This window comes from Polypterus senegalus, chromosome 15 (assembly GCF_016835505.1).
Source record: "Polypterus senegalus isolate Bchr_013 chromosome 15, ASM1683550v1, whole genome shotgun sequence".
Lineage (NCBI taxonomy): Eukaryota > Metazoa > Chordata > Cladistia > Polypteriformes > Polypteridae > Polypterus > Polypterus senegalus.
In genome coordinates, this window is record NC_053168.1 from 115,897,589 (window position 1) to 115,913,183 (window position 15,595).

The 15,595-nt window shown below is 37.8% G+C and overlaps 1 protein-coding gene across 3 annotated transcripts in view; it reads left to right on the top strand.

Moving 5' to 3' along the window:
* Window positions 1–11,701, top strand: part of LOC120515397 — a 54,785-nt gene extending 43,084 nt beyond the window's left edge. For all 3 annotated transcript variants that reach the window (XM_039736354.1, XM_039736353.1, XM_039736355.1), the window contains 5 exons: window positions 148–661; window positions 2,441–2,498; window positions 6,579–6,719; window positions 9,011–9,089; window positions 10,755–11,701. In XM_039736354.1, the coding sequence (XP_039592288.1) occupies window positions 148–661; window positions 2,441–2,498; window positions 6,579–6,719; window positions 9,011–9,089; window positions 10,755–11,005 (1,043 nt within the window). In that variant the 3' untranslated portion in view covers window positions 11,006–11,701. The remainder of the gene's footprint in view (window positions 1–147; window positions 662–2,440; window positions 2,499–6,578; window positions 6,720–9,010; window positions 9,090–10,754) is intronic.
* Window positions 11,702–15,595: the final 3,894 nt, after the last annotated feature.

Below are 15,595 nucleotides of genomic sequence, written 5' to 3' on the forward strand. Positions count from 1 at the left end.
TCCTTTAAGCTCATGAATAGGTAGCTTTTTTAAATACTTTGCAAATGTGAGTAGGTTCAGCATGAATGAAATAGATGGAGAAAGGATATAAATCTATGTATACACAGTAAAGTATTTTCCTTACTCTCTTCCTTCCCTCCTTTGTAGATTTTTCTTACAGAGAGGATAATCTAAGGCCATTACCCAAGGAGAGTTTAAGTGATTTTTTTCCAGGTGATTGTACTGAAAATGTAAGCCTGTATCCTGGTGGTAGATTCAGTGAGAGTACTCCTGAAGATTTTCATAAAAAGCTACGTCTGAGTGATGAAACAAGATTCTGTGAGTCAAGCCCATGGGGACAATTCCGAGAAGGCATTTCAGACAGAACATATCAAGAGAATTATCAGTCAGATCTTACTGGAAGCAGATTACACCAGAGACAACCTCATTTACATGAAAATATTACACAGTGGAGATACAATGATGAAGATCCCTACATCAGAGAAAGATGGTTATATAAGGAGGATGCAAGGGAAAGGTTATATGATGATCCAGCCGCTTTGCAAAGAAGGCGGATTCGTGAAGAATCTCCAGATCGTTGGGCATTTGGCACTGAAGGCACATATATTGACAACACTAACCGATGGAAAGCGAGCCAATATGAAAGTAGCAATCAAAGATAGTAAGTATGCCAGAACTTTTTTCAGATTCATAATTTTATGTACATATTGCAAGTATTTTTTTCTGTATTTTTATATAAATTTTAATCCATTATCCAGGAATGAATAACCATTCAGAGAGATCACAATTTGAGACTCCAAAGATTGTGTTTCTGATACAAATGTGAGCAACACTAGAGCACCCATGGGACAGTCCTGTTTCATTTTCTCTTTACTTTGCACATCTCAGATAGATAGATAGATACTTTATTAATCCCAAGGGGAAATTCACATAATCCAGCAGCAGTATACTGATACAGAGAAACAATATTATAAATATAGTAGGTCATTTCACTTGCAGAAACTCTCAGAAGATTCTTTACATATGGGTTTTGTTGGTGATGTGTATAAGACGAAATATAGGGGTCAGATGAAGAACTTTGTCTCTTTTGCAGAAAGAATTGTCTCCACCTTAACACCAGCAAAACCAAGGAAGTTTTTTTTTTCTTTTCTTTTTAATGTTCTTCCTTTTTGTTCATTCTCCTTCTCATTTCTAAACCAACATGTTTTATTAACAGTGGTGCCGGAAAACTTGTGAACCCTTAAGATTTCTTTTTGATTGCATAAGTTTAACTTGGAATTTAATCTTCATCCAAATTATAAAATAAAGGGAAAACAAAATAGTACATTTTAATGTGACATTTAAGTTGGAAAAAGAAAATGTGCTGTTTGCATGTATTCTGTCCCTGTTATGTAAAAATAAATAAATAAAAATGCGTAATGATGTAGCTGTTTTACAAATAGCTTCCACCAGTGACAAAAGAGCAAAGAAGTAAGAGAAGCGGACTATTGCTTTGATTCCACTTTACTCCAGTCTGTGCTACTAAGTTCTATAGTAGCTGCAGTCAGCCATATCAGAAGTCTGCATAACACAGGCTTGTTTGTGAAGGTGGCTGGACAGATGTCATTACTCGACAAGAGCCACATCAAATCACTTCTTGCGTTTTCCAAAAAGCATGTAACAGATCTATTTGTGATGTGGAAAAATGTTGTGTGGTCCAATGAGACCAAGAAGTAGCTTTTTAACTAAAGTTTATAGAAATATGTGCCACAAATGTAACACTGCCTACACTACATAAAAGGCCACAATTACAGTGAGATATGATGGTGGAAATATGTTGTAGGCTGATTATGATCAGCACAGATTGGATATCTGGTTAAAATAGGAGGAAAAATGGGCAATGTAAATTACTGCAAGAGAACTTTTAAGTTTGGTAAAAATCTGAAGTTTGGGAAAACGTTTAATCTTTCAGCAAGGCAGTGATTCTATAAAATGTTTAAAATGACATTGGAGTGAGTTAAGGACAAAAAAGTTAATGTCCTTTAATGACCAGGGTAAAGACCTAATCTAGATCTGATTGACATTTTCTAATATTTGACCATTGCAGTGTTCAGTTTCATCTACCTAATTTGAAAGCCTGGAGTAAAACACTTTGGAAGAATGGTCAAAACTCACCATATTACCATGTGCCAAGCTGATAGAAAAATCATTTGAGTAAAAGAAATGGCTGCCTAGGCAGTTTGCAGCACCTAACCAGTTTTTGGTTCCCTTTTTTAGTGGTCTTCCTAGTAAAAATATGTAAACATTTGTTATTAGGGCCCATTGCATTTAATCGTCTCATTTTTTGTACACTCGGTCAGTTAATGATCAAATGTAGAAACGGAATATTTTAAGATTTTTTGTTTTAATATTTTTAGTTTTTAACAAACCACATTCCTTTTAAATTATTTCTTCACTGTAGTGACTTGAATGTTCCATCCCGAAAAAGGCCACTGCTTGATCACACATCGCCAGTCATGGTAAGTTTGTACAAAGGTTTTTTGTCTCCTCATTGATATCTTTGCTATCAAGGTGGATAATATGCAGATTCATTTACCTTCCCTTAAATATTCTTATCTCATGACTTTTATTAATTTTAAAAATCTTATTTAAGTGTTTTTCACAACAAACTGTTTTAAATTTGACTCCCTCTTCAGGGGCCATGTGTACAAACGTTTCCACGCTCAAATCGCGATGTATGAAATTTAAACTTGGCGTAAAGCCACGCATATTTTCACGGTAGCTCCAACCCTGGTGTACACAAGTTCTCCACTCAGTTTTGCAAACTGGCGGCACCCAACGTCAAAGTAGTGGTGCTGTTCCTGTGTGGTTACCCTTTCTTTTTTACTTCCACATCCCTAACGCGGTGTTATCATATACACTGAAACTAACTGCATATTGTTTATTAGTTTAAGGCATCTGATTATAATTAACCTGTAACCATATAATGGTCCAGGGAATAGCCAAAATATTCCAAATACCATGGCTGCTTTAGCGTTGTTACTGCCACTGCACCTTTTTCTTCTTCTTTCAGCTGCTCTTGTTAGGGGTTGCCACGGTGGATCATCTTTTTCCATATTACTCTCACTGCACCACTCAGAGTATTTATATCACTGCATCTGAGTGTGGAATCACAGATCTACAGCAGCTGATTGGAAATATTGAATTATCGGTATACAGCATCAAGTACATGCTGCCTCAGCCATGCTGCCTATTTGAACTGCACTCAAACAGCAAACATTTCCGAGCCTTTCCTGTACTGACCTCGTGGTTCAGAAACAGTTTCATCCCAAGAACTCTAAACGCACTCAATCAGTCCAAGTGCTCCTTGTAGAGCTGTTTGTACTTATAAGTACAATCACCTCACTATAAACTTGCGATAGTTTTATAATATTGCACAACCTGCGCCACTTTATAAAGTGCGTATTTACATATGATGATGATATCATTTTTAAGATGAAATGCAGGAAAATGTTTATTATATTATACAGATAAAACTTTAACTTCTTTTACAGTGGTGTGAAAAACTATTTGCCCCCTTCCTGATTTCTTATTCTTTTGCATGTTTGTCACACAAAATGTTTCTGATCATTAAACACATTTAACCATTAGTCAAATATAACACAAGTAAACACAAAATGCAGTTTTTAAATGATGTTTTTTATTATTTAGGGAGAAAAAATCCAACCCTGTGTGAAAAGGAATTGCCCCTTGTTAAAAATAACCTAACTGTGGTGTATCACACCTGAGTTCAATTTCCATAGCCACCCCCAGGCCTGATTACTGCCACACCTGTTTCAATCAAGAAATCACTTAAATAGGAGCTGCCTGACACAGAGAAAAAGACCAAAAGCACCTCAAAAGCTAGACATCCTGCCAAGATCCAAAGAAATTCAGGAACAAATGAGAACAGAAGTAATTGAGATCTATCAGTCTGGTAAAGGTTATAAAGCCATTTCTAAAGCTTTGGGACTCCAGCGAACCACAGTGAGAGCCATTATCCACAAATGGCAAAACAATGGAACAGCGGTGAACCTTCCCAGGAGTGGCGGCCGACCAAAATTACCCCAAGAGCGCAGAGACGACTCATCCGAGAGGTCACAAAGACCCCAGGACAACGTCTAAAGAACTGCAGGCCTCACTTGCCTCAATTAAGGTCAGTGTTCACGACTCCACCATAAGAAAGAGACTGGGCAAAAACTGCCTGCATGGCAGATTTCCAAGACGCAAACCACTGTTAAGCAAAAAGAACATTAGGGCTCGTCTCAATTTTGCTAAGAAACATCTCAATGATTGCCAAGACTTTTGGGAAAATACCTTGTGGACTAATGAGACAAAAGTTGAACTTTTTGGAAGGCAAATGTCCCGTTACATCTGGCGTAAAAGGAACACAGCATTTCAGAAAAAGAATATCATACCAACAGTAAAATATGGTGGTGGTAGTGTGATGGTCTGGGGTTGTTTTGCTGCTTCAGGACCTGGAAGGCTTGCTGTGATAGATGGAACCATGAATTCTACTGTCTACCAAAAATCCTGAAGGAGAATGTCCGGCCATCTGTTCGTCAACTCAAGCTGAAGCGATCTTGGCTGCTGCAACAGGACAATGACCCAAAACACACCAGCAAATCCACCTCTGAATGGCTGAAGAAAACAAAATGAAGACTTTGGAGTGGCCTAGTCAAAGTTCTGACCTGAATCCAATTGAGATGCTATGGCATGACCTTAAAAAAGGCGGGTCATGCTAGAAAACCCTCAAATAAAGCTGAATTACAACAATTCTGCAAAGATGAGTGGGCCAAAATTCCTCCAGAGCGCTGACTAAAAGACTCATTGCAAGTTATCGCAAACGCTTGATTACAGTTATTGCTGCTAAGGGTGGCCCAACCAGTTATTAGGTTCAGGGGGCAATTACTTTTTCACACAGGGCCATGTAGGTTTGGATTTTTTTTCCTAAATAATAAAAAACATCATTTAAAAACTGCATTTTGTGTTTACTTGTGTTATATTTGACTAATGGTTAAATGTGTTTGATGATCAGAAACATTTTGTGTGACAAACATGCAAAAAAATAAGAAATCAGGAAGGGGGCAAATAGTTTTTCACACCACTGTAAATCTATATCATTAATAATTAAACATGTGCGGCACTGTGTCGCTGCGCTTGCAAGGAGCTGGTGCGCCATTCACGGATTGTTCCTGCCTCACGCTGTATTCTTGCTGGGGCTGGCGTGACACTGGAAGGATAGAATAATTAAACATTTACTATGAAGATATTTCAATGTTCCTTAAAAATTTGGATGAATTGGCTTTCTAAGCTTACAATTGGCTTAACATCTATTACAGAGCTTATTGTGTGGCGATTGGGTATTGGGAGAAAGAAAAGTAAGGAGAGGAATTGGGGATTAGTATGTATTGAAAGAGACCGTATTGCTGCAGTTGTTTCATCGAAGGTTGCGCGCAGCAAGCATCTTGTGTGAGGCATGAACAATCACTTTGCCACCATGTTCCCATGTTTAATAACATGCTTTAACTCCTATCATCATGAAAATATCAAGTATATGTCTCAGTATTTATTCAGAGAGATGTAATATCACGAATGTAATGGATTCCTCTGTTAGAGGAAGTGAAAGTCTGTTTAAGAAGCATTTAGTGATTCACACACACAGAGCCACATAGAAGATCAAATACAAAACAAAGCATTTAACATGCTACTTGAGTTACGATGGGATTTGAGAAACTAGTAAATGAAATGATTTTAAGATGAAGTTTATGATGTTCTACTTTAATGACAAAATAAACTATGTGATTTAGAGTGGAAATTTCGAGATTAAAGTTGACATTTCATGCTCCCCCCCCCACGACTGTATGCCTATTTTTTAATTTCCCCCTCTGTACCCTAATAAGCTTTCATATGACACTCAGATGGTGGGCAACGACTCGCCTTTTCACAGCGACTTTATCTGACAACTTTTATTTCGGGCATTGTGTGACTTTGTGAATTTGAGTTTGAGTTTCTCCGACACTCTGTCACTTGATCAACTTCCTTTTGTTGTTTATACCACTGTTTAAACCAACAAATAGTACGGTTTTCCTTGCCTCCACTTGGTATTCGCTGAAATTGTTCTGTTTCCCCTCCCCATGCTTTTGCCATTGCCTTTTCACAGAACGCTGAGCTTAAGGGCTATGTATCTGTGTGTCCATGTATGTGTAATTCTGGGAGGAGATGGGGCGGGACAGCAGGCGCGTGCACTTGCATTACTTTTCACTGCTGACTGGGACTGGAGCAGTAGAACTTGAAAGTTGGCGTTTGCACAGATTTACACATCTAGTTTTTTTCTGCGCACGCACATTTCCTCTTTTGTCTGTATGCCATCTTATAGTGTGAATTCTACCTATGCCGTTATGCATGAGGCCCCAGGAGAGAGAAAACAAATTTAATGTTTGGAGACCATGTATAAATTATTTTCTATAAGAAAAATGATCAAGAGTCTTTTTTTTCCCCTCTCCACCATTGAAATTGTTTCCTACTTTTTGAAAATTCTTTTTCTTTTTACTCTCCAGGATCCTAGTATAAGCACTAAGTCTCCTAATTCTAGTATGGTTCTGGCTGTTGCTGAGAAACTTGCCCGAAAACTTTTAGAGTATGAAGTAAAATCCAAGCAAGAAGCTTTTATGGAAGAGAAATCCAACCAAATGGTTTTTGTAAGTTGGTTTAATATTAAAGATCTGAAAATGTTTGGCTTGCTTCTGTTTTGTGAGTTATCTAATAATTTAAATGCAGCTATTTTGTTTTCTGGTCCACTTTAGCATTATCTTATTTCATTTATGTTTTCCATAGTTCACAGTGAGGATTTTTTTGTTGTAGAGTTTTACAGTAAGTTTTTTATATATCTATAGATATCTATATTTATATATTTTTAGATATCTATATCTCCAACCTGCTATATCCTAACTACAGGGTCACGGGGAGCCAATCCCAGCCAACACAGGGTGCAAACCCCGGGCAGGGCGCCAGCCCACCACAGGGCACGCACACATATATACACACACCAAGCACACACTAGGGACAATTTAGAATTGCCAATGCACCTAACCTGCATGTCTTTGGACTGTGGGACGAAACCGGAGTACCCGGAGGAAACCCACGCAGACAGAGGGAGAACATGCAAACTCCACGCAGGGAGGACCCGGGAAGTGAACCCAGGTATCCTAGCTGCAAGGCAGCAGTGCTACCCACTGTGCCGCTCTATCTATCATCTATGTCTCATCCAAAAACGTTGGTGTCTTTGCTTAAAAGTTAGTTTGAATCGCACAAAATTGTATGGGTTTATTTTGTTAATAGTTCTTTAATTTAGAAATCATTTGAAATTACAGTGGAAGCAATTTCTCCCATAGGATTGTATGTAAATACAATTAATCCATTCCAGACCGTATGAACTGTATGTAAATATATATGTAAATATATGTAAAGATTAAGCACAAGTATAGTTAATTACACCATAGAATGCACAGTGTAATAGTAAACTAATGTAAAAGCATTGAATAACACTGACACAAAACACCCAGGCTCCCTGCTCAGCTACACGAGCAGGCGCTCTCTCTCAGAACAGAGAGGAACATTTGAACAAATCCGAACTTTAATTTAAAAACCAACCACAAGCAACCAAAAAAGTAACAGTGCAGGAGATCACACTATTAGCCTTACAGCCTGATCGCTGTAAACACTTTTTTTAAAATGAGTTTTAAGCACAGCGGAAAAAAAGGAACATTTGAAAAAAGAGAAAAGTAACATTGCAACAATTCACACTACGAACTGAAAAATTTACTTTTGAAAAATCCGTAATACAAAAACCACCAAAAAATCTAACCTTGCATGAGTCGAGTTCTGGCATTAAGTAAGGAGGAACTGGGTGGAGAGGAGGGAGAGTCTGGCTCCGCAATGGAAGGATGTTTTTCTCCAGATGTTTTCTCTCTTGTGATTTCTTGGGTTTCTGGTGTTTTTAGCTGTTTAGCTGGTGGGAGCGAAAGCCTCATGCAGCCATTCCAAAAACAAAGTCCTTGTGACCCAACCCTTCGTGTTTGCCCTTCACATTACTGGCAATCTGGCTTTGTTTACATTGTGCTGCTTGAAAGCACGAAGGTTCTCAAATTGTTAAATGAGTAAACTGGTAAACACTTTTTTTCCACCTATCCAGCACTTCAAGACTCTGCCTGGTTAACGCTGTAACTCCTTTTGCAATATTGGCTGCTTTAAAAGATTCTTTCTGCTTTAGAATGGTTGAAATCGTAGATTTTGACTTCTTGTACTCGGCGGCATGATCAGTAACACGAACGCCACGCTCAAACTTTTCAATAATTTCTTTCTTTACTTCGATTTCACTTTCTTCTCACCACTCTTCACTTGCTTAGAAGCCACAGTTAACTGCAAAAGCACACGAAATACTGTAGAGCACAAAGAGCGCAGGTAAAGCATGCACGTCTGACTGAGAACAATGAACAGGGAGCGGCTCTGCTTAAATGAACCAGCCAGGCAGGCACGCGGCTCTGTCTCTCTCTCTCTCTCTCTCTCTGTGCTGTACCCCCCCTCGGTAGCAGGCAAGTACGTGCAGCAACCTCCCCCTCGGCAGGCAGGCACATGGCGCTCTCTCTCTCTCTCAGCAGGCAGGCAGGTCTGACTGAGAACAATGGAACACGTGTGGAAATCATCGGCGAGCACAAACTGAAAGGGAAACTGGCTTGTTCGTATACCGAGTGTGTGGTCGTGAACCGAGGCAAAAGTTTGGCGAACTTTTTGGTCGTGAACCGAGGTTCCGCTGTAGTTCAATTTTAAAAAATTAAATATGTCATGAAATATTTTCAGACTTCTGTTATGTGTAGTAAAGTTGGTTAACTGCCGATTTTATTTTACCTGTGAATGCCCTTTGAGCAATAAAAGGAGCATTTGGAGTTTTTTAATCATTTTTAAATCTTTTTTTTTTTTTTTTTTTTTTTAGCGTGACCATGTCTCTCCAGAACCTTTTCCTTCTAGGCCATATGTGCGAGTAAGGTTGGATTATGACAAACCAGAAACAGGTAAGACTGGTTAGCTTAGGTTGCCATTGTGGTAATCATCTTTGTCATCTCCTTACATTTTGCATAATGCTTTGAAGGGTCAGGGCATGTAGGATATCCTAGCACGGGGCCCCCAACAACAGGATGTCTTGCTTTAAAGTTAAGACTATTGAACCTGCCACTCAGTGTTCCATCAGTTTGAGGTTGTTGTGTCTGCGGGCAGTTTCAGCACAGTATGGCACTTCTGTAATGATCTTGGATGGACCAATGTTTTGTATTAGTTTTCTGATGTGGTCATTTAATGATGACCAGATCTTGGATCTTCATCTGTCCTGCTATGGTGCTGAAACCTTGCCTACATTGGTGATACAGTGGAGCATCTTAACTTAGTGTTTGACAACACTGGAACATGACAGGCCAATGGCATTATCAGTTGTTCTGGTGAAATATGCGGCATTTTAACATGTTCAGAAAATGTAAGTGTGGTATTTATCAATTTTTTGACCTATTTTTTCAATTTCTTTTCTATCACTGTACATTGTAAACACACATTTTTGTTGATCAGTTTCTGACCATATTTTTGCTACTTGCATTCCGGAGCTGTACGGGACTCTAATGCTGTTTTTGTATCTGAATTAGTATGCAAGGAAAGCATGCATTCTTACTTCAAGTATGTTTATCTTAGAGGTTTCTGGCAATATGTTATCTGACCCTAAAAATGCTGTGTTTTAAGTTTGCATTTTCAGAGCATTTTTGTATGGTTTAGGGTGTGTTGAACATGCCTTCTCTGTCATGTCAAAGGTCTGCTTGAGGTTACATACCAGACCAGTGGACTCTTGACAGCTTTCCAAACATTAAATCTTAACAAGTGTGTTTCTATTCATTTTTGTATTTAAATGAAATCATCTTGGCTTAGAATCAAGTGATGAATCATTTTATATCCTACTGCACAGGAATCTGATGAATCTCCATATTAGATTCCACGAGTTTGGAGATTATTCTTGGAATTTCATGGTTTTAGTTTTTCCTTACCTAGAGGCTAATAAGCAGTGGGCAGCAAAAATCTAGCAAGATAATGTCATACCACTTACAGCTTTGTCTATCATGAAAATGCTGATTATAAAAAGTTTAGCAGGAATTACAAAGTAAAAATGTTAGTGATCTGCTGCAATCCACACAACCTTTACAATCCATCCATTTTACACACATACTTATATTTTTTAGGGAGATCTGTAGACAGAGCTTTTCTGAACAGCACAGAGTGCAAGGTGAAACGCACAGCTGGGTGCCAATCCATTGCAGGGCATTTTTGACATAACACTCTACTCCTAGTGGGTCAGTTTAGGGTCTGCCGTTACTATCAGCAACTGTCTTTTGGAATTTAGAAGAGTTGTGCACTAATGAATACAAATTCACCAATTAGTAGTTTTTCTTAGTTAAACGAGTAGAATATAGACTGCCTGTTTTTAAAGCACTTTGCTCTTGAGACACTATCTTGGAAAGGGGTTAACAATATAAAAGAACAATTTGCATACACAAATTAATTTTTAAGTATTTTTGGGACAATTGTTCCATGTCTTTTATAAATAGGGTGATCACTTTAAAGCATTGCTCTTGGTTTTAATTTATATTAAAAAAAAAAAAAAAAAACATTTTAAAAGAATAATTATTTCTGTTTTATTATAGGCCGTAGTGATTATTTAATGGAAGATGTGCAGTTTTCACAGAGGTCATCTTCTTTGTCCAGTTCCTCTTACACTAGAAGCAGCCTTTTTTCAGGTTCTTGGAGAGATGAGAATCCTTCTGCTTTGCCCAGGGAAAACTTCTCCAGATACTCTTCAGAATGGAAGAGCTTGGCAGCCAGACCCTTGGAATCTTCTGCTTCTAGTCGACAAATGGAAGTATTTCAGAACTCCTGGTCACAAGGATATAAATAACTTGCAGTGTAAATAGTGGGTATATTTTTCCCCATCTTGCTATCAGCCATTGAATTTCTATTTTTGTTTTTAATCGCATCTTTCTGAAAACATGAATGGCAGCCCAACAGATACAACTGTTTAATCATGTTCTCTGTTCCCCTGTTTCATGAAAACCAAATTGAGCTTTTATATGTGCTAAACCTTTGAATAGTTAAAAACTAGTAAGTAAAGTAACATGAAACACTGATGGTTCTGTTTCAGAAGAGACATTGGACTTTAAGTAAATCTTGGTCACACCTTACAAAGAAATGATTACACATTTGTTTTCGGCAGTATTTTGGCATACATTTAACTTATGAGAATTCTGTTTTTGAGTATGGGTTGTTTTTATAATATACCTTGGTAAAAAATGTAATAAAAGAAATGAAGCTCAAAAGGTCATTTGAATGTGCTTTACGGTAAATGTTTCTGCAATTTGATAAAACGAGGGGCTTCTTTCTTCATACATTTTGAACTCTATCTCCTATAGCTTATTAATAAATATTTGGTATATGGCATTGATATTACTTCTAAAGCTCCAAGTTAACATTTTTTACTTTGCTAAATGCAAACTTGATAACCTGTTGAGCAGTCATTGTATATAGAAAGGTCAAAAAGAGGCAGTTTATTTTGAATACCTCAATAAAATGCAACTTAATTTTTATTGTTTTTCAAGATGGTCTCATTAAGTCTGTAAAAAGATCTTGCATAATTTTTTGAGCTTAATGCCATCTAAGAAAGATATTAATACAAAGTTTTGCTTTTTGTCTAGAATGGCCTTCATTAAGCACATTTATTCTCATTCTTGCATATTTTAATTTCACATTGATTCTACTGTTGTAGTCTTTACGGTACATTTAGGGTGTATTTGAGTACAGGGTAGTGGTTTCATATATTCAGACTTGCCTAAAAGTGTACCATGAATTGACCGCTTGTCAAGACTTTTCTGCAGTACGTTTGTTGTATTCAATATTGTGTGTGTGGTATATACAGTATATAATACAGATATATACACGCACACCTCCGCAGACTTGGACAAATTTGTAGGTACCACTTCTCGAAAAAGAACCGACAGTTGTCTGTAAAATGACTTGATATTGACAAAAGTGGTTGGCATTATTTAGTTATTTAGTCCAAATTTAGCAAAAAGCAGACTTTCCTTTAGAGTTTTGATTCAATAGAACATTTCAGATGATAACGGAAATGAAAATGGTATGAACAAAAATGGGACCCTTAACCTAATATTTTTTGTTTCACAACCTTTAGAGGCATTTACTGCAAACAAAGAATTCCTGGAGGTCTCAGTGAGACAACTGCATTTGCCAACAGGTAGTTTGGCCTATTCTTCCTGAACGAACTGTGCCAGCTGTCTGGTTTGAAGGGTGTCATGTCCGGAAAGGCATGTTTCAGTTCTTTCCTTAGATGTCTGGTAGGATTCAAATAAGGGCTCATAGAAAACCACTTCATAATAGCCCAATGTCTTGTTCTTAGCCATTCTTGAGTGCCTTTAGCTGTGTTTTCTGGGTCATTATCCTGTTGGAGGATAATATCTCAATTATGATTATTGGTGTATTTGCAAATTTAAAAAACTTGTGCAACAGAAATGTCAGAGAAACTTAATGTCCATTTGCAGCCTTTAGTTGGTGAAGACTTATTAGATTGCCATTTCCTTTAGAACATCTTTCTCAAGTTTACTACAAAATTTCTGCAATATTGAATGATGTGATTAATTTTTATATAATTGGGATTGTTTAAATTAAATACCAAACTATACATAACTTTCATCGGGCTTTGTACCTTTTTATATTATTACATTTCCTTCTGAAGTGTAAGCAATGAATTACTTGATTTTATATTTTTCAGTATTAACTCTAGTTCTTTCAAAAGACTGAATTCATCTGGCTGAATACATTTGTCAGTTTGATAAGGAAGGGTGATCTGTCTTGACTTAATTTGCTTTTCTTACATGTGATGCACATGGCAACAAAAATGGCAGAATCTCAGTTGTGGACTTAATGCATTTCCGTAGTCTTTAATACCCAATGACTATGAAAGACATAGTGAATGTGCTATTGTAACAAATTTAAGCAAAATCTACACCTCGCTAGTTGTCCTGATTAGCTGGACAGATTAGCTCAATGATGCATACCACTCCCAAAAAAAAAAAAGCTATATCACAGCCAGTTATTTTATTTTCAGCTTGAGTATTCCAGAAGGGTAAGATAAATCCAAAAAATGAAAGATCTTAGTTGTGATTCAGAATGCAACTCCACCAACAACTGTCTCATTCTAGTTTGCCTTCCAGTATTGAATCAAGGTATTTGTGATGATAAAGGGATGGAGCTGCATCTGGAAATATAAATCAAATCATTTAAAATTGAAAAACTAGGATATCATTATAGGCTTGGAAAGTCTCATCTGTTTAAATCTAGGTCAGGTCAAACCATTTGTTGATTTTGGCAAACAGTTTGCTCCTTAGAGAGAGAGACTTTTATAGTATGATGTATCCCCAACGGTGATGACAAAGACTAAACCAAGGGTTCTCAGGTTCCGATTTGGAGTACCTCTATGGCTGCAAATTTTCAATTCATCCACTTGAACAAATCAATAGATTGGTCTTTTAATTGATGTCCTAGTTTAATTAGCTTGCCTATCTTCTATTTTGCATTTAGAAAAATGTGCCAGAATGAGTTTCAAAAGCAATTTGGGAAATGTGTATTTTGCGATAGATTTAAAGATTTAAAATTTATTTTACTAACTTCTTCCCTTTTAAGCGGAGTTTGTAGCATTTATGTTGATACTCCAGGACAGAACTTAATCATTGGAATTAATCATTTCACATTCATAGCACAATAAAGTATGAGGTGCGTTTTTTAATTTATCTACCTTAACAATTATTATTCAGTGTCGTCCCCTAATGATTCCATAACTCATCATCCACATTTCTTGCAATTACTTTAACCCCTTTTGAGAAAAAGAAAATATCATGTTTGACCTTCACACTAGGACATCACAGCTGGCTTGTCGTCTTCATCACTTGAAAGCTGCTGTCCATGGGATGAGATTTCATTGAACCTTGAAACAGGAAATAATCTTTGGGAGCCAGCTCGGGACTATAGGGTGGATGGTTCAGCTGCTGGAACACACATTCTCGGTTGGCAGCCTGTGATTGATGTGAAATATGAACTGGCACATTCTTATGAAAAAGCTTACGTCATTCTTATGAGGACTCTCCTGACATCCTGAGTCTTGGAATGTTAGACTTGCACTGAGCCACAACTGTGCGTGAGTAGCCTTGTCCTGTCACAAAATATCCAGACTTGTTTCAACATGCTTGCTACTTTCTTTCATACTTGGGTAAGTAAATTAGTGAACATCCCTCATATAATGACACATTTTATAATTGTTTCATTCATGCAATAAATACATTTAAAAGTTTAATATTTAACACATCTATATTTCAGTATTCAAAAAAAATAATTCTTTATAATCTCACTTTGTGACACTGCAATTACGGCAGATTGTTTTGCTATTCCATTTAAGTGATCACGCGGTTTGAAGCACCCCGGACCCCAGCGGAGTCTCACTTGTGCAATCTGCATAGAAAACATTTCATGTCTGACCAGAGTAAAATATTGTAATGACCCGGAGCTGAGAGACACTGATGAATGGCATTTGCATTTTATGCAAAGCTAGTGGCAGATAGTCTTAAAAAGAAAGGTCCGTTTCATCAGCAGCTGAACTTATGTGGCTCTATGTGCACTAGAGTGCTTCATCCCTGTGCCCACGCGTACACGTCTCACTTCACTCTGCTACCAATGACCTAAGCCCATGGTCAACATCAGACTTCCCAGCGGGCACTCACTTGAGACTCTGCTCTAGCAGCTGTGCGCGGAGTCTGGCTGACTGCGCCCCTGCTCAAGCCACTAATGGAGCTGCCTTTATGACCTGCTTTCCAGGTGTGTCTGTCTATTCTGAAAGCCCTCAGACCCATCCCGCCCGGTAAGTGTATTGTATTCTTAACCAGTTATTACTCTGGTTCGGCTCTCTCCATGTACACCTTGCTGTACTCTATGAATGAAGAGGAGCTGGATGTTTGAGTGAGGATGATTGGTAACTCACCATCCTAAATTATTTTAATCGGTCAATTTTACTGTTTTAACAGAAATTAAAGAAAACGGATCCTTGTTGGTTACAACCCCATATGTACATGCCACTACAATTGTCAGCGCTCAGCTTGAGTCAAGACAATAAAAAGTATAAACACGGCTGCCTCTGGAGCAAGGTACATAGGTGGGTACCCTGCGAGCTCCTGCTCCAGAGCCAGTCACGTTTAAATGTTTTTATTGTCTTGAGTCATAAGCAGGTTTACCTTTTGAACTCTGAAAGTGTGGACGGATTACAGGTCCTGTCCCATTACACGACTTTTCTAACGATACTGATTTTTTTCAGTCATGGAAATTTAATTGGATGCAGAAGCCGCGCGCCTCTGCAAGAGTTGGTTGTTATATCTGACATCCCCTGTGCCTCAGTCCAGCTTGGAGTCCACTCCTCCAGCTTTCGCTCCCT